Below are 22,673 nucleotides of genomic sequence, written 5' to 3'. Positions count from 1 at the left end.
TTACAAATAGTAATCGGAAGAGCCCTGAACTACAAGGACCTCTATTGGCCACAACACCACACTTTGTACCAAGTGTTCCTCGCCGACTGCTGGCCCCCTATGGTTCAGTATATAATTTGCATTCCTCACCTGCTATTAAATCGCATTTGCTAAAAGTGGCTGTAAAAAAATAATAATGCAATGCTGGTGCAAAACAGGCAAAGGTTGAGAGGGTGACTTTTCCCAGGCTTCAAAAAAAGACCTAGTTAAGATCAGCTACAGCATGTTTAGTATTCAATCTGTTTTTATTGGCAGAATGCAATGCAAGGCAAACAGGACAATGCCGCCTACAACCCAGTGGGCCAGCTAGTATTGGTCAGTTCATGTTGGCACGACAAAGATGGAGGTAGTATCCCACTAATAATTAACACAGCATGTCGCCTACAACCCAAAAGGGCCGGCCGCATATAAAAAGGAGGGAGGACAGCAGACCGCTCGTACTGCGAGTGGGTTGGCGTGCAGACCAGCAAGCCATGAGTTCAGGGGTGATAGTCAGCCAACCTCCAGTGGTCGATAGAAACTTAAGGGTATTCCGCTTGTAAACAAAGAACAGAAAACAAAAGGAAAAGACAAAATCCCCCCCTCACCCTCCCTCCCACACCAGTGAGCAAGAACAAAGAGAGGATATGGGTCAGCCTATGCTCCATATGCATCGCAAAACTCCAGGATGCTACAGGGATGTGGGAGTCCGGTGACATGCAACCTTACTGAGCGATAGCTGTGTCTTAGGGGATTAACTGCAAGATTCGGAGATAGCTAGGGCAGGTCAGTTCCTGGAATTAAATGGAAACAATGGTTATGAAGGGGGCTCAGGTCTTGGCGTAGTCTTTGCCCTTCCTCAAACCCACCATTGAGAGTTTCTCCATTCCCCAAAGACTCCAGAGTTGATGCCGCCATTGAGTGTGTTCAGGGACCATGTCAGATTTCCACCCTGCCAGCATCACCCGGTGTGCAGCATTCAACGCAAGCACCATCTGTCTCCCTCTAGTAGATCGCAAGGGAAAGGTTAGTGCATTGGGTAAGCCTAAGAGAGTGCAAGCCGGGAGCCTGGGAATGAATGTGTTAAAAGGCTTATCAATATCATCCAAGATTCTCTCCCAGTAACGTTTAAGCTTTGAGCAGTGCCATAGCAGATGGAGTAGTGTTCCAGGGCTACTGCATCCCCGCCAACAAAGGCCGTCACAGCGGGATTGCCCCTTGGCTAGTCAGTCGGCTAGTCAGTCGGGGGTGTAGTACCAAATATGACGTAATTTTGAAAGCCGTTTCGGGATGGCCCATTGAATGTGCTGTGTGGTGAGTCCTATAGAAGACATACTCCCATTCCTTGTCAGACAATGTGCACCCCAGTTCCCCCTCCCATCGTTTTTGGCCCACTGTGCGGGCTTTCGGAATGGCCCTCGAGAAAAAGGAGTATATTTCAGAGATAAGTCTCTGATCGTCCTTCTCACCAATTAGCCATTTATCAAACGGCCTCATCGGTCGAAGTGCTAGGGGGCGCGTCGTGGCCCCGGAGATCCAGTGCGTCATTTGGGAGTGTAGAAAAAGATCAGCGCTGGGGAGATTATAGTCCATCTGCAGCTCCTTAAAGGGAATGAGACCTTGAAGATCAAACAGGTGCCCTAGGCGCTTACAAACCCCCCTCCAACCAGCGCGCAGAAAGCTTATTGTCCATCCCTGGTGGGAAGGCAGGGAGGAAATCGGGGGCAGGAGTGAGGGGAATGTAGTTAAGTTGGCCCGCTGAGAAAACCTGTCCCATGTGAGCATTGTGGGGTGTGTGACCGGCGAGGAATAGAGTCCCCAGGCACGTGCAGATTTCGGCAGCCAGGCGTCCCGCCAGATATGGTGGCCCACCAGCCTCTGGTCCATGAAGACCCAGTACTTCTCTGCCATGGGACGATTCCGCTCCACAAGATATCGTAAGAGTGAAGCTTGGAAGTAGCGGGTAATGTTAGGGAAGGCAAGACCCCCTTCCTTCTTGGGGCGCTGAAGCAGAGTCTTCTGCAACCGAGGCAAAATCGGGCCCCCGACAAAGCGCTCGACCACTGTCTGAATGTGGCGCAGCGCATGAGGCAGTGGCTACAGGGGTAGTGTTTTAAACACGTAGAGGGCCCGCGGCAGCACATTCATTTGAACGGCAGATAATCTTCCAAACCAAGTCAGGGGTAGGAGCTTCCAGCGGGCCAGGTAAATGTGAGATAAAAGGGTAACATAGTTCACCTTGGCTGTTTTAGCGAGGCTTTTGTGGAGGACCAATACAAGGTATGTAATACTATCTGACACCCAGTCAAAGGCAAAGCGAGTCCGAAGGGCGCCAACCGTTGGCTGGCCTGTGGTAAGGTTAAGTACCTGAGACTTCTACATGTTAATTTTAAAGCCGGCTGAAAGTCCGTGGGTCATCCACAATAGCCGGAAGGGAGGTCAAGGGGTGCGCTACAGAGAAAATGACATCATCTGCATAAAGGCTAATGAGATGTTGATCTAACGCGAATGGGATACCTTGTGCCAAAGGGTTGTCTCAAAGCTGTTGAGCCAGGGGCTCCATATAAAGGGCAAAAAGCAAAGGGGAGAGGGGGCAAGCCTGCCTCGTCCCCTGCCCCACTGCGAAGTTATCAGAGAGTAAGCCATTCGCCCGGACCGCCGCCATCGGAGCACTATAAATGCTTGCTCCCCAGTTCGGAAACCGAGGTCCCAACCCAAACCGCTCTAGAGTAGCGAATAGATATGGCCAGTGCACATGGTTGAAAGAGTTTTCTGCGTCGACCGATAGCAGGAGGACTTCCTCTTTGGGCCTCTGCACCTTATCAATTAAGTGGCAGATACGTTTGGGGTTGTCCCCACATTGTCTTCCCGGGATGAAGCACGACTTGCTCCGGTCAACCAGACCTGGAATTCGGGAAATCCGTCTGTGCGCCAAGATGCTTGAGAACAGCTTTGCGTCTATATTCAACAGGGAGATTGGTCGATAAGAACTGCAAAGTTCTGGATCGTTTCCCGGTTTGGTGATGACCAAAATAGAGTCCTGTAGCATGGAGGCTGTAAGGGACCCCATGTCAGCACAGGAATTAAACAGACAGGTGAGTAGTGGGGCGAGTTCTATGCAATAGGTTTTATATTAGAGAGCGCTGAAGCCATCCGGCCCTGGGGCCTTCAGGACCTTCAGCCGGGCGATAGCAGAGATCACTTTGTCAATGTGGATCGGAGCTTCTAGGGCCTTGGCTTCATCTTCCGGAAGAGGGGTTACCGCCGCACCCTGCAGGTACTCACTAGGGTCGGGCAACAAGGAGGAGTCTTCAGCGTAAAAAGAATGGTAGAATGATCGGAAGGCAGACAATATATCAGCTTTGTCCGCAATCGTCTGCCCGCCCTCACCCCGAAGCGTTTTGATAGATTGCGCCTCCTTTTGGCTGCGCAAGCAATGAGCCAACATGTGGCCACCCTTATTAGAGCCGACAAAGTATGTGTGCTTCAAGTGGACCACCGCATGTTCAGCCTGATCAAGATCCAAACGCCAAAGCTGGAGGCGTTCTCTTTCCAGCTGTCGCCATATTCTGGGAGCACCAGTACGTTTGTGAATAGCTTCCAATTCTCTAACGGTCGCTTCGAGTTCTGCGTGCTTGGACTGCCTGATCTTGTTCTTGTAGCCCGCCTAGGAAATAAAAGCCCCCCTCACAACCATCTTAAGTGCCTCCCACACCGAGGAGAGTGGCGTAAAGCCCTCATCGTTAGCTGCTAAGTATTCGGTCAAGCAACGCCGGACTTTGACCACCACTTCCGGGGACCGAAGTAGTGAGTCTCGTAACCACCAGTGTGAAGTGGAGGAAGATTGCACAGAAGGAAGGCACAGAGCCAGAGTAATGTGTGTGTGATCAGACAGGGAGCGGGCCTCGATAGTGGAGCCTGTTATGTAGGTCCAAGCAGCGGGAGTAACAAGGAAATTATCCAGACGGGCATAAGTCTTATGTGCCGCGGAGTAATAAGAATAGTCCCGCTCATCAGGGTGCAAGCAGCACCAAGCATCCTTAATTCTGACATCGTGCAGCCTGTCGCCTCCTTCTGCAGACAAAGCACCCGCACTCCCGGTCAGTGAACCGGAGCGATCTAACCTAGCAGCCATCACTAAATTGAGGTCGCCCCCCACCACCACCATAGGATAAGGAGTGTGCAGTACGTCAGCACAGGCATCCAGCAAGAACCTCTCTGGTCTGTCATTAGGGGAGTAAATGGAGGCTACAGTGCAGAAAGAGAAACCCAACCAGAAACGCAATGCCAGTAGGCACCCCTTAACCTCAGCGACAGGCCCCACCACAGAACCCCTTAAGTGTTTGGAAAACAGGATAGCCACCCCTCCCGGCTTACTGTTCACGGAGGACCAAAACTGGAAGGGGAGCTGACCATGGCGCATCCGGCGTGTGTCACTATGGAGCAAATGTGTTTCTTGAAGATGACAAATATCATCCCAAGAATTCTCAAGCAGAGAAAGGACCGCTTTCCATTCAGTGGGGTTGCTAAGACCTCGAGCGTTGAAGCTCACTACCTTGAGTTCCATTCATGAAGGAAGAGGTCGATTAGGCTTCTATGGGGCCTCAGAAAAAAGGCTCACTAGGGAGAGAGCCCGCCCTATCCCTAAAAAAAAAAACACTTTAATCATTGTAAACATATAAGGACCAGCCCAAGGCAGGTCTGCACAGGAACCAAACGAAGAGCATCCTTACAGTGCGGGAATGACGCGAAAGTCCGTCAGGATAACACAATTCGGGGATAATGTGTCTACTTAAGTCCAAGAGAGCTAAAAAGCAGCAGCCCTACAGTCCAGCCGCAATAAGTTTCCCAGAGGTGATCTAAACAATAGCATCAGGCGGGAGATGAATGAGCGGGACTGCCAGTTACTGAGGCCAAAACATCTTCCCTTTCTTTCGCCGTTGCCACTGCATCTGGTCTGTGAGATCGAGAGAAGGACTTTCCTACTACCTGCAAGTGGACAGGTCTGGCGCCACCGGAGACGGCCGCAGCTTGTTGGCGGAATGAATCTGGAGGAGGAAGGCCCAGAAGGTCAGCGGTCTCCCTTAGCGATTGCAGTTGGCGCAACTTGCCCTCATATTTAAAGATAATGCGAAAGGGATGCCCTCAAGCATAGGGAGTCCCCTTCTCCCTCAGGTGTTGGGTAATCGGCCGAAATTCCCTCTGTTTAAGCAGGGTGACAGCAGACAGATCCTGAAAAAGCAGTGGGGAGTGTCCTCGAAACTGCAGAGGGTGTGTGTTCCTGGCTTTGCAGAGAATGAGTTCTTTCAGCTGGAAGTTGTGCACACATAATAGGCGGGCCAGCGCTCTGGCGGGGCGGACCCACACGGTGAACCCTGTCGACCTGTACCTCGGTGATGTGCTCCGGGCCGAGGATGTAGCGGAAGAGGGCCTAGACAAATTCCCCAATGTTGCCTTCCTCGGCCCCTTGTTTCACTCCTCGGATGCTTATATTATTGCAGCGGGAGCGGTTCTCCAAGTCCTCCGCCAGCCCCTGGAGCTCAATGTGCTGTTCTTTGAGGAGCAATATTTTTTGTTGCATCATCTCCAGTTCTTCGTCGCGCCCATTCTCGTGTTCCTCCAACATCGCCACTTGTTCCTCAATCACCGAGACATCGCGCCGCACCTCCCGGAGGTCCCCCGCCAGCAGGTCCTTGAGTTCCTGAAGATCCTCCTTGAGCGCTGAGAAGAGCGACATCATAAAGACCTTCGTGGCCGGCGCATCCGCTCCGTCCAGCTACCCTGTCGTCACCTCCACCCCCTGACACGAGGCCTTGGACTGCAGCATGTCCTTCACAGAGCGATCCTTCTTGGGCAGTACACTCGCCATGTGGGCCTGTGTGGTGATTGCCTCCGGCCGTTGGGCCCTCCAGGAGGATCAGGTAGCCCCTCACTACAGGGCTAAAAACCCCTTCATTACTGGTGAAGCTCAGAATATGTAGAACACGCTGCTGGGCCAATGATCGTGATTCCGCCATTCAGGGGGGCTCGAGAGCTTTGAAGGGCCCTCACCAGCGCCACCCACCGTGTCCACAGAAGACCCCCATGGGAAGAGGATGCAGCCAACCGTTCCGCGCGTTGCATGGACAAGTGTGGGCCCTCACCTTGGTAACTTCTCCACCCGATGGCCCGCAGGCCCCAGCAGGCGCTCTCACTCTGCTCCGAGATCGCTGGCACTATCTCTCTGTCTCTAGCTGCCAAGCAAAGTGCAGTTCCCGGGGTATTCCTCCAGGCCTTCCCACAGAGGCTGCATGTATTACCAGGGGGGCAGCATGACCGCCCCAATCCCACGCTGCTTACTCACCAGTTGTTGCTGCGGGCCTACCAGGCCATCGTGCTCGTGGTGCTGGGTAGACCGATGTCTGCTGGGACCTGTAAAGGGCTGTGGTGGGCCCTAGGCCCTCATGCTGGCAAGCACTCATGCACTGACACAGGACACACTGGAGGTATGGCGCAACTGGCCCAGAGCACGTGCGCTCGGCCTCTTTTATTGGTACTGTGTCACATGACCAGTGACATCAGTGGTGGGTGGGTGTTTAGTGTGAATACAGTCTTCAGCACTAGACTGCTGACTTATGCTGGGCATTACATCCCTCCCCAAATTGGTTAAAAATTAAACCAAACGTGAAAAGTCCAAAAACCTGTGGGGGAAAGAAAACACAGAAAATAACATTGGACTTGCGGTTTCAAAACGAGTCTCTTTGGCTGCTTGCAAGCCACAGGCAGTGTAGTTCTTGCGTTTTGGATTAACAGTTCTTGGTGGCACGATTCGCAGTTGTTCAGCGGGTTCATTCTTTGTCTGTGCTGTCTGTCCGCTGTTTTCAGCCCTGCATTTCGCTTTGCTCTCTTGGTGACGAATAGCTAAAGAGAGATGGATAACGTGGTTGTTGTCTGTCTTCCGGCTTCTTTTCTCCATGCTGGTTGCGTGATGTTTTCGGGCAGGCTTCAGTGTGTTTCTTGGCAGGTGAAAAGAGTAGGTGCGAACATCCCTCTCACTAGGATGCCCCTCTCGCCGGTTTTCTTCTGCCACAAGATGTCCGGGAGGACCTCTTAGCCAGGTTTCCACTGGACTGGTGTTTTTCGGTCGTGTTGCTCTACCATAGCCTTCGGGCCGTGAGCAGGGCGCTCCACGAGCCTCACCGTCGTGTCCTAGTTCCACCTGAAGGTTGAGTTGTCGACTCTCTTCATTGCTCGCGAGGCTTTCATCCTCTTGGGTCCTGCAGACGTGCTTCAGTAGGTCTGTCTCTTGTGCGGGACTTGCTGCCACCAGAGTACCTCGTGGTCTCTGATTCTGGTTTGCCACGGGCTGGTGCGAGGTAGGTCAGGTCCTCAACTTCCAGATGCCTGAGTAGTCTCACCATCCAATCTTCCGCTCAAACCCCAGAGGTAGATGTCGCCAACAGTCTATCTTGCTCTCTTCTGCGTTCGCCATGTGGATGGATGGCTCGTAGGTGGTTGTCTTTGGTCTGCGCTGCCGGTGTTCTTGCCAGGCTTGTCTTTCATTGCACTTGGGTGTTCCAGTGCCTGTCCCTTTCCTTCTTTCCACTGGGGTGGCTTCCTTCTTCTTACCCTGACAGTCGTGCCACTCAGATTACTTCTTCCTTCTTTTCTTCTTAGTGGCGGTGGCCACTCTGTTGTTTCTCCTTTCTTCTTTTCTTCCTTTCTTCGGTGGAGGCATGCCACTCCGATCTTTCTTCTTCTCTTCTCCTCTTCTCGCGACGTACCCTGGTCCCCTTTTCTTCATCTTCTCTGGCCAGGCTTCCCCATGCAGCGCGCGCACTCTGCACGTGTCTTCCTGGTCTTGTCCTAGTCCTAGGACACTGCCTTCTCGTCACTCACTTCCAGGGTTAGCGTCACGACCTCCACATCTTCTTCCTATCGCTTTCAATAATTTGTGTGGTTGAAGTTCGTGGGTCCAGGTCCTCGGACCGCGCCTTGTCCGAACTTCTTGGACCTCGTGCTGGTCCCTTCTGCCGAGGTCTGGCAGGTAAGATTCGTGGTGCTGAGCTTCTTTGTGCTTGGTGACCATGCTGAGTGGTCATGTTGCTGTTGTGCGGATTCTTCAATGCTGCGGGTTGACTGCGCAACCATTTTCTTTTCATCTCTGTTTGATTGCTTTGGTGCCCAACTGGGTGCGCTCTTCGTGTCTTCTTTGTGACTTGCTGCTTTGGGCTAGTGCTGTCCGCACTGCTGCGCATTTGCGTCATGCGCTTTCGCACTTCCTGGTGCTGGGTTCTAGAACCATCGTTGGTTCGTGTGGGGTGTTCTTACTTTCGCCATTCTGCTGCAGCGATGGCCTGTGGCCACTAGGCATCGCTGTCTTCTCTTCTGGCGTGGCGTAGATGCTTCTAGAGGGTTGCGTCACCACTCCGTTGACGTTCTTCTAGTCTTGCTTCTTCTGTTTGGTGCTGGTTGCGATTCTTGTGAACTTCTTCTTGTGGGCGCACTTGTTGCGCGTTCTCTTGAATATCTTGTGAGGAGTCGCTGCACTCCTGGCGCGCTCCTGGGGTTTCTGTCGCTTTCCTGGGGTCGTCTTCACGCTCTTTTGTGCTTCTGGCGCGCGGCTGCGCATTTACCTTTTCTCTTCCTCGGCGGCGTGATGGATTGTAGACTTCTTTAGACGTGACGGCGGGCAGGTTGCTGCCATTCGTAATCTTTTACTGTAAACCTTCCTTGTGCTTTGTGGCGCGTTCCTCTCTTCTTGCGAGTAACCACCTGCCAGCAGATAGTCCTCTATCAGTCTCTGTGCGTCACTTGTGGCATCAGGGTGTTCCTGCGCTATGGTCAGTCACTGTGTGGCAGCTGGTACTTCCTTGGCTTGTCGCAGGCTTGTTGTCCTTTGAAAACTTTTCCTTGGCTTGTGTAAACTCTTGGAGTCTTTCCCTGTGTTAGTCTAATGCTTGTTTTACCTCGTGGCATTGAAGTCAGCTACCAGTGTCTTCTGTTGTGTGAGCGCAATATTGTACTTTGGCCACTAGATGGCGGGGGATCTCGTGGGCAGGCACCAGCAGTCTTTCCCTATGTTGTGTGTCTTATGTCCAGTTCAGGGTTTCGTGCTGCGTGGGGGCAAGTGTTGGTGCAGCCACTCTGGCTCTGCTGGTGTGCTGGGGGCAGTAGACAAATGTGTGAGAGGGGCTGCCTCCTGTTGCATGCTTGCTGAGTCCTGCTAAGTTCTTTACTTTTCCTCTGGCGCTTTTAGCTAATTATGCAAATAAACTTCGACCAGACTCTGGGGCTTAGTTAAGGCCGGGCTGCATGCTGTCTTTGGCCTTTCACACCCCGCCGCAGCTTCACTTGTTAGACGCTGCGCGGCGGGGGTGGGGTGTCAGCGTTGGTCTCCGCCTTCGGCTTCACACACATGGAGCAGCGGTGGGCGAGGCAGGCGGTCATCGCTGGACTGCTGCCTTTTACGATGAGTTTATGTTTGGCTGGGCCTGCGCTGGGATTGTACGGGTGATGTTACCGGCTGAGGCCAGGTGCTGGTTCCACGTTTCTCCACCCCCGCCGCTTTCACAACACACGCTACGGGGGAAGAAGTTAGCGCTTGACGGGTGGGCTCCGTTTAAGCTGCAGTTGATCTCCGCTTTTATTCTCTGGGCGCCCGGCAGCTCCCCTCACGCTGCGGGCGCTCTATGAGAGTTTCTCACCCCGCCGCCGCACTTCACACGCGCGGATCCCACCCTCGTCGCCATTGTAAAGGGCTGTGGTGGGCCCAAGGCCCTCATGCTGGCAAGCACTCATGCACTGACACAGGACACACTGGAGGTATGGCGCAACTGGCCCAGAGCGTGTGCGCTCGGCCTCTTTTATTAGTACTGTGTCACATGACCAGTGACATCAGTGGTGGGTGGGTGTTTAGTGTGAATACAGTCTTCAGCACTAGACTGCTGACTTATGCTGGGTATTACAGGACCCACGGCTAGAGCTCTCCAGGTCCTCCGGGTCTCTGCCTTATGTGCTCTTCTGCACCACTGCTCCCGTTGTTTGCCTCCACGGCCCGGCTCACCAGGCCGCATGTTGGGCCGGTCCCGTGCCGAAGCGAGATCCGCAACTGAAGATGGGGGAGCTGCCAGGGGGGCGATGCACACTGGATCACTGAGCGACTTCCACTGTGATGCTGCTGCGTCACGTCATCGCAGCCAAGGGGGGTTTGCTTGCTGTGTGCTGGAGGCCGCGGAACGCGTCCCTCTGGAAGACTGCAGCACTGCTACGCCGCACCACAGTCCTCAGTTCCGTGCAGCTACGCGGTCTCCGCTTGTGCCCGCAAGGGTTGCAACCCTCGTCCGGCAGCCCCCCAGGCCTCAGCAGGGTTTCACTCGCGTCTGCCGCCCATTGGAACGGCAGTTGGAATGCTATAACAATGCTTTTAGGAGCGGTGGGCCAGAGAGACCGTGAAACACGTGCTATACGGCCACCATCTTAGACACACACCCCGCTAAGCATGTTTAAAGAGAAATATGATCTGATGAACCAAACAAATAACACTCTGCTACATGGATTAATATAAGCTACATTTTTTGCTGAGTGAACATATAAAAAGATGACTCCACTTGCTGTGCTCCAAGATATGAAATGACATGTTGAGGTAACTATTAAGTAGATGCTCCTAGGTGAAGCAGGGGCAAGCTGGAATCTAGCACTCAGGAAGTAGGTGTATGCATAGTGTTGGCAGCACGTCTCTTTACATTTTGACAGCTATGAAGGAAAGGTGGATGAAATTGCAAAATTAAGCATTTGTGAAACGTGCGTGATTTTTGAGTATGTTTGTATAAAAATGCGCAATATGTGAAAAGCAGTTGGCTGATATCTTGTGATTAAAATGAATGGAAATTGATGTCATGTATACAAAAGTCATCCAATGTACCGATAGTAGGCTAGTTTGAGCAGAAAATGACTGACAGCGGCGGCACACGTAACTGTTCTGGTGCTTTCAAAGACTATCCTTTAAGTCAGCCCCTACTTAAGGCTGGGGTTGAGCATAAAAAAGATGAAGGTAGGGGGCAAATTCTATGATAGACCTAAAGTGCAATAATATAGTTCTCCGGCTACATGTATGGGGCATCACACTCGTACTAACACAAGCAGTGTGATCTATTTTCAGTGGAACAAGCAGTGGAATGTGCTCACCAGGGAGCCTTCTTCAACCAAGGGCAGTGCTGCACCGCAGCCTCCAGAGTCTTTGTGGAAGAGAAGATCTACCATGAATTTGTCAAGCGCAGCGTTGACTTTGCCAAGAAGCGACTTCTTGGAGATCCGCTGGATGCCAAAACTGAGCAAGGGCCCCAGGTAAATGAATTGTAGCTGCAGAAATGTATGTTCATGCATTGCTTTGGGTAGGTTCTTGCCTAGCGGCTGTTGCTGATAAAGCTGTGTTGATACAAAAAATAGATCCTTGTATTCGATCTGTTTTGGGTCATAAGCATCCTTTTCGTAAAACATGTTTAGAAAGGAAGTTGTTAATGTAAATACAGCAGGCCTAGAACCCAACATCAGCATTACTATATTTGTATTTCTATCCTTTCGATGAGTAAGGGGCTACCCACTTGTAAGCACTTAGGGGCAGATCTACAAGAAAGTGCCGCAGCACGGCACCGCAAGCTCTTTGGCTGCGCCAGGCTGCAGCACTTTGAGAGCACAGGAATGCAACATATCTACAATGATATGTTGCATACCTGTGCTCTCCACAACGCTGGCGCAGAAACAGCTACCATGCGCCGACGCAGGCACCCTTGCACCATGGTGCAAGGCAGCAGTAGACGTGGGCGGGATCAAAAATGCACGGTGTACCCGTAATTAAAATAAATATTTGAGTTCGTTCCCCTACTTTTGTCTTTCAAAAAAGCATCCCGGGACGGCAAGAATAGTTCTACTTTCAAACAATAACTTTTTCATTCAGTTTCCTGGGGCGGCTCGCACTTCTCTTGAACTTCAGAGGCTGCAGCAGCCCCTCCCTGAGCTCTCACAGACTGTTGGCAGAACCATTGTCATTCAGATTAAGCTGATTAGAGAGGGGATGGGGCAGGAGATGTGACCGGGCAGGAGAAGTGACCGGGCAGGAGAAGTGACCGGGCAGGAGAAGTAACGGGGCAGGAGCAGTGACGGGACAGGAGCAGTGACGGGGCAGAAGAGGCGACAGGAAAGGAGAAGTGATGGGACAGGAGAGGTGATGGGGCAGGAGAAGTGACCGGGCAGGAGAAGTGACCGGGCAGGGGAACTAACGGGCAGGAGAAGTGACCGGGCAGAAGAAGAGACCAGGCAGGAGAAGTGACTGGGCAGGAGAAGTAACAGGCAGGAGAAGTGACGGGGCAGGAGCAGTGACGGGACCGAAGAGGCGACAGGAAAGGAGAGGTGATGTGGCTGGATAGGTGACCGGGCAGGAGAAGTAACAGGCAGGAGATGTGATGGGGCAGGAAAAGTGAGAGGGTCGGAGAGATGACAGGGCAGGAAAGGTGACAGGGCAGGAGCAGTGACGGGACAGGAGAGGCGACAGGAAAGGAGATGTGATGGGGCAGGAGAGGTCACCAGGCAGGAGAAGTAACGGGCAGAAGAAGTGACGGGGCGGGAGAAGTGACGGGGCAGGAGCAGTGACGGGACAGGAGAAGCAACAGGAAAGGAGAGCTGATGGGGCAGGAGAAGTGATGGGGAAGGATAAGTGACGGGGCAGGAGCGGTGATTAGGCATGAGCAGGAGCGGTAACCGGGCAGGTGCAGTGAACGGATAGGGGCAGTGAACGGATAGGAGCAGTGAACGGGGCAGGAGAACTGATGGGACAGGAGAAGTGATGGGGCAGAATGGGTGATCGGGCAGGAGTGCTGACCAGACAGGAGCAGTGAATGGGCAGGAGCAGTGAGTGGGCAGGAGCGGTGACGGGGCAGGAAAAGTGACGGGCAGGAAAAGTGATGGGGCAGGAGCAGTCACGGAGCAGGAGAAGTAACAGGAAAGGAGAGGTAACTGGGCAGGAGAAGTGACTGGACAGGAGAGGTGACCGGGCAGGAGAGGTGACCGGGCAGGAGTAGTGACCTGCAGGAGAAGTGACCGGGCAGAAGAAGTGACAGGGCAGGAGAAGTGACGGGGCAGGAGAAGAGATGGGGCAGGAGAAGTGATGAGGTGGGAGAGGTGATGAGGCAGGAGAGGTGACTGGGCAGGAGATGTGACAGGGCAGAAGCAGTGATTAGGCATGAGCAGAAGCAGTGATTAGGCATGAGCAGGGGCAGTGACCGGGCAGGAGCGGTGGACCGACAGGAGCGGTGAACGGACAGGAGCAGTGAATGGACAGGAGCGGTGAACAAAAAAACGATGGCTGGGTCCAAACTGGAATGGCATAGTGAGCAAACAAACAATGGATTTAGGCTCATATCTCTGTACTGGGGTAAATGTATGACATTGTTCTGCATTCTGCCCATCAGTTCTCTTTTTGCTTTTGTCACCCCGAGTGGGACGGGTATGCCAGACGTGGGACCCGTGCTCGCCATGTCACTGGAATCAAGCTATCCTGGCTGATGAGGGCTGAAAGCCCGAAACAGGTCCTAGGGTGCTTGTTTCCAGTCCAGGGAGGACCTGGCCTGGCAGTTCGGGTTGCAATGTTCTCATTGGGCGCAGGATCAAGACTGATTTGCGTATGGCTGGGTCCAAATTGGAATGACATGGTGAGCAAAAAAACAATGGATTTAGGCCCAGATCTGTGTACTTTGGTGAATGTATGACATTGTTCTGCATTCTGTCCATCAGTTATTCTTTTTGCTATATTATGATTGAGCAGCTAGTTGACTGACATGAATATGAAGGAGCCTTGTGGGTTTGCGTGAGTCTAGATTCTCCTGAAGAGTCCCTTTCTCTTCTTAGCCCCGCTTAACACATGTGTACAGGAGGAGCCCTGTATTCATGTCCTCAATGTTTGAGACAGAAAATAGTCATGGATTTCTGAACAATAAGAATAAAAGCATTAACCCATTCGCTGCTGGCCCGTTTCCGCCGCTGTGCGGTAAACAAAAGAACAGGGGCGGGCCATGACGAACCCCAGCCGTCATCAGCACACGAGCACCGTAGTGCATGACGGCTGGGGTTCGTCATCAGCATACAAGGGGTTAAGGTAACATGTTGTTCCTGCTTATATTTTGCACACTTTACATGAATCTGTATTCCCTATGAGTGTTTGCTTTTTTTCTGAATGAAACCTCAAATAAACATGTTTATCCATTGTTTGAATTAAATAACATTATAAGCTGTAACTGGTCAGTGAAATGCTAAACGTACTAAAAATGTGAATGTTTTGCTATTTCTAGCCACACCCCTGACTCCGCCCACTGATCCAATCTTCGGTTATTCCCACCCCCTGATTCTCCACCCACAGTTCCCCTACTTTTTTATTTTTGTTTGTTTTTTTAAATCTTTATTACAATAAAAATAATACAGTTGCAAACCTACAACCACAGGGGCCGTTAGCAATGAAAACCAAAGTTGCAATTTTACACAGCTCATCAGCCGACAACCCGAGGGCCCGGCAGCGATTGCGCACAACATTTTAGAAGATCCTGTGGCGGTAGGAAGGATAGTTCCCCTACTTTTTCATCCCCACTTCCACCACTGGTGCAAGGATGCCTGCGCCATGGGGAGCTTGCTTTTGTGCAGGAAGGGGTCCCTTCCTTCACAAAAGCAATCACTGCAGGCATTTTGGTCTTTCAATGTGTGCTGTAGAATGCAGCTCGCATTGAAAGACGAAAAATAAGAGGAGAAATGAAAACATTTCTTGTTTCGCTTGGCTACGCCACCCCTATGGTGCCGCAGCAAACTGACGCATTTCCAGGTTTACGATTTCTCGTAAATCTGTAAAAGCATCAGTGGACATGGGTGTTGCGTGGGAACACCCACAGCAACACCCATGTCCCGCCCCTAACATGCAAAGTGCTGCGTGAACAGGGGCGATATTTACAAGCACAGGTTAAGTCACGCAGGGTGACTTTACCTGTGCTTGTAAATATCCCTTAGCAGGCTGCGCCACCGGTGCGTCACGCAACGTTATGCACCGGCGGCGCATGGGGGTTGTAAATTTGCCCCCATAAATGTAATTGGGAATAACAAGGGCACAGAGAAACAATAGTCTGTTCACATTTACACTGTGGATTACGAAGGACCCCAACTTCAGTTCTTAATTTCAGACCAATGTCATGTCTGTATAGCACCCATGGATACATAACTGTGTGTGTAAACCATGCAATAGGCCATAATAGCCTATTAGCTAATCACATTATTTACTTCTGGCTTATTTTGGCATTTGAAGCTTTCTGTTTGACACAAGAAGAGGACCATTTGCTTGCTGCAAATAAAAGTAGATTAAACAACCATAATACTGACCAACGTTGTTGCCAATCACCCAGCATATCAAAAGGCATAAAACTAAAGTACTTCTAACAAACAAGAAGAACGAGCTAAATGTAATCTCAAAAGACCAGGATTCTGTTGGTCACGAAAGTTATCTCCCTAAAGGAAAACCCATTAGGTTTTTAAAAGAACCCTCATCCACCAAGCTAGTTGGTGGCATGCGTCCTCATTGGGTTCCCACCTAGGAGGCCAAGTGCCTCCTAGATGTGCTGACACCTGACAGCGGAGCAGTATTTTTTGGGTGAATGGGTGAATAAAGTGAGTGTAAACTTTAAAACTGCCTCCAGTATACTTAGTCAAATCACAGAAAAAAATAATATCAAAGTTCCTGGGGCAGGATTTACATCAAAGGAAGATGTGAAAGAGAAAAAAATATCTCACTCATTCCAAGAAGTTGAAATGGCCTACCTGTTTCAGCCAATCAAACCAGGTGGCTTTCTCCAGGACCAGTGCAGCCAGGTCCTGTACAGTCCCAAAGCAGGTGTAGTGTACGCACACACTAAGGTGTGTGTAAGTGAAAGCCAAAACTGAGTTTGGCTTTTTCTGGGAAAGAAACTCCTGACCCGCAGGCCACATGAGATGTTTTCTTTGAGTATTTAACTTACTGGATAAAGAATGTTCTTTTGAGAGGTGCCACAATGATGTACAGACCTCCCAGACACACAAGACTAGCCTAAACATCTTTCTCTGTCTTGAAATCAGTAAAACGGCTCTGCGGATTCACGTTTGCGCGTCTGCTGCAGAATCTACGCATACTTTGAGGCTTACAGCCTGTGAGATGATTCTTACTTTCTCGATTCAGATATGACTAAAGTAAGTCCCATAACAGTACTTTGCGATAGTAAACTACTTACAGTGCTATGAGTCTCCAACACTCTGTCACCAGGCGCTACATAATGAAACAAAGTATGAATAGCAGTAACATTGCACCTATGATGTTTTGACTGCATTATCTGCCCCTTGTGCCTTGCAGATCGACAAAGCACAGTTCGATAAAGTGCTGGAGCTGATTGAAAGCGGGAAGAGAGAAGGCGCCAAGCTGGAATGTGGGGGCTCCGCCCTGGCCGAGAGAGGGCTCTTCATCAAGCCCACCGTCTTCTCCGAGGTGACGGACGGTATGCGGATCGCCAGAGAAGAGGTACCCACCGCAGGACCCAACTCTTGTCTTTGTGTGAATTCTGTGCATTGTTATCATTGGCCCTGTGTGTTAGCACAGGGAGGACATGTGTTCTTCTTGTGTGAGCACAGACTGCTAAAGTACTCCTTAGATGTCACGTTTCATAGTCTATGACCACGGTCTGAATACTCCAGGAATAAACAAAAATCTCCATTTCAAAACTTGATCCTCAGATGAAAGCGCTTGGCTGCCTGGCGTGGAGCCAGCTGACGTCTAGATGAAGATACGCCACACCAGTTGAGTAGAGAGAACACGCGCCCTGAGCCCTAGAAAAATAACCACTCGGACATCAGTCTGAATGTTTTGATCAGCGTGACTTGCTTTTCCAAGGATAGAGTAAACCCAAAGCAGGGAGGAACTCGGAAGGCTGCAGGAATGGTCAACAAGTTCACAAAACAAATGGGCTATGTCTGGGAACAGCACAATGTCCTTAGGCAGCTGAAAGCATTTAGCGTCAGGGTTTGGTGTTTGGGTCAACCAGGCAACCTCTGTCATGCTCTCTGGAGCTGCCAGGCTCTGTCGGTGGTCGATCCAGACTCCTGGGACCCCTGCAGGGTCAATTCCATGCCAATTATTCTGACATAGGCTCCAGGATTCCCTGGTTCTGGTGCCCCACGATTCCAAGCAATCTAAATCTAATGGTGTGGCACTGCGGCAGTATGCAAAATGTGGTACACACTGTTCTAAATCCATTCAGTTCTCACTCGAATCCTCTGTTCCAGAACCACAGTCATTCCGACTTCATGGGCCTCAAGCTAGACATGTCCTGGTTGCCACATTTCTTACAATTCCAATACTAAGGACATGAGAACAAAACAGCACCACAGCACACCACAACAGGGATGAAACTCTTTTGACAATTATACTCCCTTCCCTCCCCTTGATGCTGTATGAAGCTGCACCAAAGTACAGAATTGCTGTATGAAAATCCCCTCAAAAACAAAAAATATATATGAACTCGTGTGGCTGGTGAACAGCACTCTAAGTGAAAGGGCACACATTAAAACAATGTATTTCTATGTCCAAAATCAACGGGAAATTGACAAAAGGAGGCATGCCACATTTCGCCTCCTGGCTCTTTTAAAAGGGAAAGCTCCCAGATATTGCCAGAACTTACATAACTTTATGAACACTTTTGAGAATTAAAAGTGAACACTATAAACACAGTGCCTTGTGGATTCCAAAGTGTCCTTTCTGACCGTTGAAGTCTCACAGGCATTTAAATCTGTTCGGGAAATGTTTAGGTTGAGTGGCACTCTTCCAATCTCGGTTGGTCCATCAGATGCCCCAGTCAACAACTTCATAAACAGTTTGCTCATTATTTTCAGAGAAAATTTAACTTGTAAAACAATACATAGACAATTACATCTCATAGTGACCAGCAGGTTATCAAACAACAGGTTAAAGTATCTAAGAACAAATCGATCTCCACTAAGCAACCATGCAGCCTGCTCAAAAGCTCAAATCAGCCCCTCTCGATTAACCTCCAGGCACAATCACTCTCTTTCCATCCATCCATTCTCTCTTACTCTTTATTTCCTCTTTCTTGTTTCCCTCTCTGATCACGTCCTCTCTACTTTGCCCCTACTTTCCTCCATTTGCCACTCTCTTGAAGCCTCCCCCTGCCTGCTGTGATTGATCTCAGGGAGGCGGGGAAAGGGACAGAGGCACCAGGAGCGGCTCCTGCCATAAAAGCCAGAATCCAGCCCATCTGGGAAATGCCTGGTGGAATACAAGCCTTTGAGTCATGGCCCAATATCCTGTGTAGTGTCCTTCTCTGGTCAGTGTAGTTCATAATTTGTGATTCAGCTAGATTATGCTCTATGGCTGCAGAATGAAAGCACTTGGTTCTTGATTTGCATTGGTCATAAGACACATTTTGCATGTATCAACAAGTCTAGGTTGGCCTTAGATGCCTTTATGTACTAACTCTACCCCACTGTTCAAAATACACAAGGCTGATCTCACAGCTGGTGCTTCTTTCCTTACTGATCACTTTCAAGGCCACATACCAACTTGTTCTGTGCACTCAATGGCAGAATTTCTTCTAGTGACCTCACAGTTCAGGACATTCTTTGTGAAGAATAATCCTGCTTGTTACCTTGAAACAAGATGTTGCCCATCATACACTACTTCAGCGCCTAAGGGAAGAAGGCACGGATGGTAGGGCGATGGAATGGTTAGGGTCCTTTCTACTTGACCACAGTTTTCAGGTGTCGCAGAAACCTTTCCTCTCCAAAAGTGTCATGCTGGACCAAGGGGTCCCTCAGGGCTCCATACTTAGCCCAACTCTCTTTAATCTCTACATTACCCCCCTGGCAGAGATTATAGGGGAGTTTGGAGTCAGTATGGTGTCATACGCTGATGACACACAACTTGTGGTGACACTTACTCAAGACTCTGAGGAGGCAGCCATCAGTTTCTCAACGTGTCTTCAAGAACTGGCGTCATGGATGGCCTATAATCGCCTTAAACTTAATGGCAATAAAACAGAGGTTCTAGTGCTAGGTAAGGCTCCCTCGATTTGGTCCTCTGCATGGTGGCCTCAGACGTTGGGTCCAACCCAATCACCTAGGGATCAGGTAAAGAACCTGGGGATGTGGCTGGATACCAAACTATCTTTTGAAACTTATACCAGGCAACTGACGGGAAACTGTTTTGGGGTCCTGCGTAGTCTCCGGAAGACCTTAGATGTACTCCCTGTGTCAGCGAGGAAAACGATGGTCCATGCCCTTGTGATATCACTTTTGGACTATGAGAATGTTCTTTACCTAGGAGCAAATATTAAATGTGTTCAGAGACTCCAGCGCATCCAATATGCGGCAGCGCGTCTCATTCTAATGCTACAGAGGAGAGCCTCATCCAGCAAGGCCCTGGCTTCCCTGCATTGGCTTCCGGTGAGGGAACGTGTTCTTTTTACAGCTATGTGTGTTAGTCACCGCATTTTGCTGAAGAAGGGCCCTTCCTATCTGCATGACCTTCTTACCCCGTATGTTCCCATGCGTTGTTTGAGATCAAGTGGGACGGGTCAAGTCAGCATCCCGACCATCAGAAGAGCTAGGATGGGCGGCCGCACCTTTCGCTTTTAAGCGGCCACACAACTGGAATAAACTTCCGATAGGGCTCCGGCTGGAATCCTTGGAGACTACTTTTCAGAGAAAGCTCAAGACGTGGCTTTCCCCATCTGGTAATTCTCCTGTTTGACCCCTTTCTGCCTTACCTTACTGCCTGGAACTGGCTCTTGTCGCAGCGCGGGGACACATTAGCTAGTGTAGCCATGCGCTTTTAAACCTGTTTATTATTATTATGGGACCAATCCAAAAAGCTTTCTGTGGGTAGTTGTTTCTTACTCCCAATGAAGATGTTTCCGAAGCCTGAATTTTCAGGAATAAGATACGCTTCCTTATTTTTCAGTCTATGTTTTCGGAAATTGTCGAAAACCTGGATATTATCCACTTTTGTTGATCAACCAGTCAGCCCCAAGAAGTCAATACCAGTCCAATTCTTTTTTAATGTACAATACAACAAAAAGTACAGTTTTAAGATGTATGGCCGGATCTAAGCTGTCCTAGATCGTTCCACTCTAATGACGCATTAAGATATGCACCACGGTGAAAAGATGTGTCGATGAGCAGTTTGCAAGCTTTGATGAATAATGTTTACACACCTAAGCAGCTATTTTGTAATCAAGTTTTCACAATTACAGTATGCTTATACAATGCATTGAATAAACATGTTCCTTACATCATTTTCTGTTTATTCTGATTTTATTATATTCAGATTTTTGGACCCGTGCAATCAATATTGAAGTTTAAAAGTATAGAAGAAGTCATCAAAAGAGCCAACAGCACAGAATATGGCCTCACAGCAGCAGTGTTCACCAAAAGTCTAGATAAAGCAATGACAATCGCATCTTCTATGCAATCCGGTACAGTATGGTGAGTACGCATTCTTTTGCTGCAAATAGTTGAGAATCTATTTTTTTTTTGGGTGTTGCATATTTATATAGGGCGAACTCGACCCGAAGGTACTGGAGCGCTTTACATGAGCACTGTATTTACATTACACATTCCGGCACGGGGAGATTAAGTGATTTTCCCTGAATCGCAGGATGTGGACGCGGCCCCGAGGCTCGAACCATGGTTCCCAGTACCAAAGTCGGCAGTCTAGCCAACGGACCACATCTGATCCCCTAAGGAGATCTATGTCACCCATGCAGGGAGTCACAGCTCATTCAATAACCTGATAACGACCGGATAAATGTGATTCATCCCAAAACGGCTTCTACTCCATGAAAACAGTGGAGGACTAAATCCAATGTCCAGAAATGCGAAGGAAACTGCTCTCGGCTGGCCAGGTATTGAGTTGTAAGGATGAGCTTGGAGTCAGTAGAGAAGGGTGGTTTTAGCTAATTATTCACAGCCTCAGTAGGAAGGGCCCTTCCCACCTGTCTCCAAACCCTCATGCACCCTACTGAATATCTATGGGTGCGCAGTCTCTGGGGTTGAACTCTTCTCTTGAGTGGTTTTAACAGTTACAATATGAGAAATCACCATAGTAGGACTACTGCTGCTGCTGCTGATGATGATGATGATGAAGATGATGATGATGATGATGATGATATGATTCAATACTTTCCTTCAAATCTTCCTAGAGTGCATTTCACACGATATTCACCACCTGTTACAGTTGGGCATCCCATGTGAGTGCCTCAGAAGGATGAACGATAGTCGATCTGACATGCACCAGGACCTGACACTGACAATTTCCCAAATCTGATCTTTCCAAACAACGTAATCAGATTGACTATGACCTTCAGAGTACTGGCAAACAACATCTTAACACCATGTCTGGAAGTAATTCGAAGCATATTGTGGTATTGGAGCACCTAACTCAAATATACACCCGGAACAGACCCGATAGCTGCAGTCTGCTGTCTTCATTTCATTGGGCCATCTCTCTTGGTGTGGTACCAGGACTGATTTGCATATGGTTGGTCCTTGTCAGTAATGGCATAGACGAGCTAAAAATAATGGAATCCCGCACAGCCCAGAGTGATTGCTAGTGACTGAGATTAATTCACGTGTTCAATCACTTTTTTGGGCTGTTCAAGTTTCTATGAGCATACTGTGACATGTATGGATGCTCAGGTATGAGAGTGCTCCTTCCTCCAAAACACATACAATGTGAACAAATCACGCTTATAGCAACTGACTTCACAGCCACATATTTCCTGTAGATTTCTACGTTGAACACCACAGATAAAGCTGATGAGCCCCATCCCATTAGTAAAGAATGATGTATCTAAGCCGAGGTCTCGAGAGAAAGAGTTATTCCATCCACTTAGTCTTTGTTTAAACTTCTTAAAATGTTATTTTAACAAGATTATTGTCTTATCTGTGATTGTGCCTCTATTTGGAGCTGGAATCTTTATTACCCTCACTGCGGATCAGCTAAAGATTGACATAATTTCTAGACCGCCCCTTATTATTGCTTAAAAGAGAAATCTGTGTAATATTACTCAGAACTCCAACTTGGAGCATATTCCTTCATGGAAGGTCAACTATATTCTTCTTATAATTTTGGTCTCTAAGTTTTAGCGTCTCGTCCTAGGTGCAACGTAATAGTTAAGGGCGCACAAGAAATCATGTTCGTTTCTTACTGTAATTGTCCCTACCTACCTTGTATCTCCTTTTCTTCAGTCTGTGGGTCACCTCTGTCAGCTCTTCTCTGCAACTATTGCCTCTTCTTTCTTCCTTCCCCCCTTCTATGCGCTTCACTCTCCCGCTGTTGATGTTTTATACCTTTATGACACCAATTCCTGATTCTTGACTACCTGAGTCTCTAAATGCTTTCTTTACTGATGAAGACTCTTTTATATTTTTCGTGTGTTCTAATCCTGCCTTCCTAATGCTCACAGGCCCCTATGTGTTGCCCACGTTCTTCTGATCATGACATTTGTCAGAGTTCTCTCGATTTACCATTTGACACTTGTATCAGATTTGAATATTCAATACCAATTGTTTTGCATTCCTAAAGTAGACTGTCAATGTCTCGACTT

At 49.4% G+C, this 22,673-nt stretch overlaps 1 protein-coding gene across 1 annotated transcript in view; it reads left to right on the top strand.

The window, feature by feature from the left end:
• Window positions 1–22,673, top strand: part of ALDH1A3 (aldehyde dehydrogenase 1 family member A3) — a 296,162-nt gene that overhangs the window by 212,286 nt on the left and 61,203 nt on the right. Inside the window, exons 9-11 of the mRNA XM_086958058.1 lie at window positions 11,159–11,343; window positions 16,409–16,573; window positions 20,393–20,550. Coding sequence (XP_086814184.1) covers window positions 11,159–11,343; window positions 16,409–16,573; window positions 20,393–20,550 — 508 coding nt within the window. The remainder of the gene's footprint in view (window positions 1–11,158; window positions 11,344–16,408; window positions 16,574–20,392; window positions 20,551–22,673) is intronic.

Source organism: Lissotriton vulgaris, chromosome 2_1, assembly GCF_964263255.1.
Source record: "Lissotriton vulgaris chromosome 2_1, aLisVul1.2, whole genome shotgun sequence".
Taxonomy (NCBI): domain Eukaryota; kingdom Metazoa; phylum Chordata; class Amphibia; order Caudata; family Salamandridae; genus Lissotriton; species Lissotriton vulgaris.
This window is presented reverse-complemented; position numbering and strand designations above follow the sequence as displayed.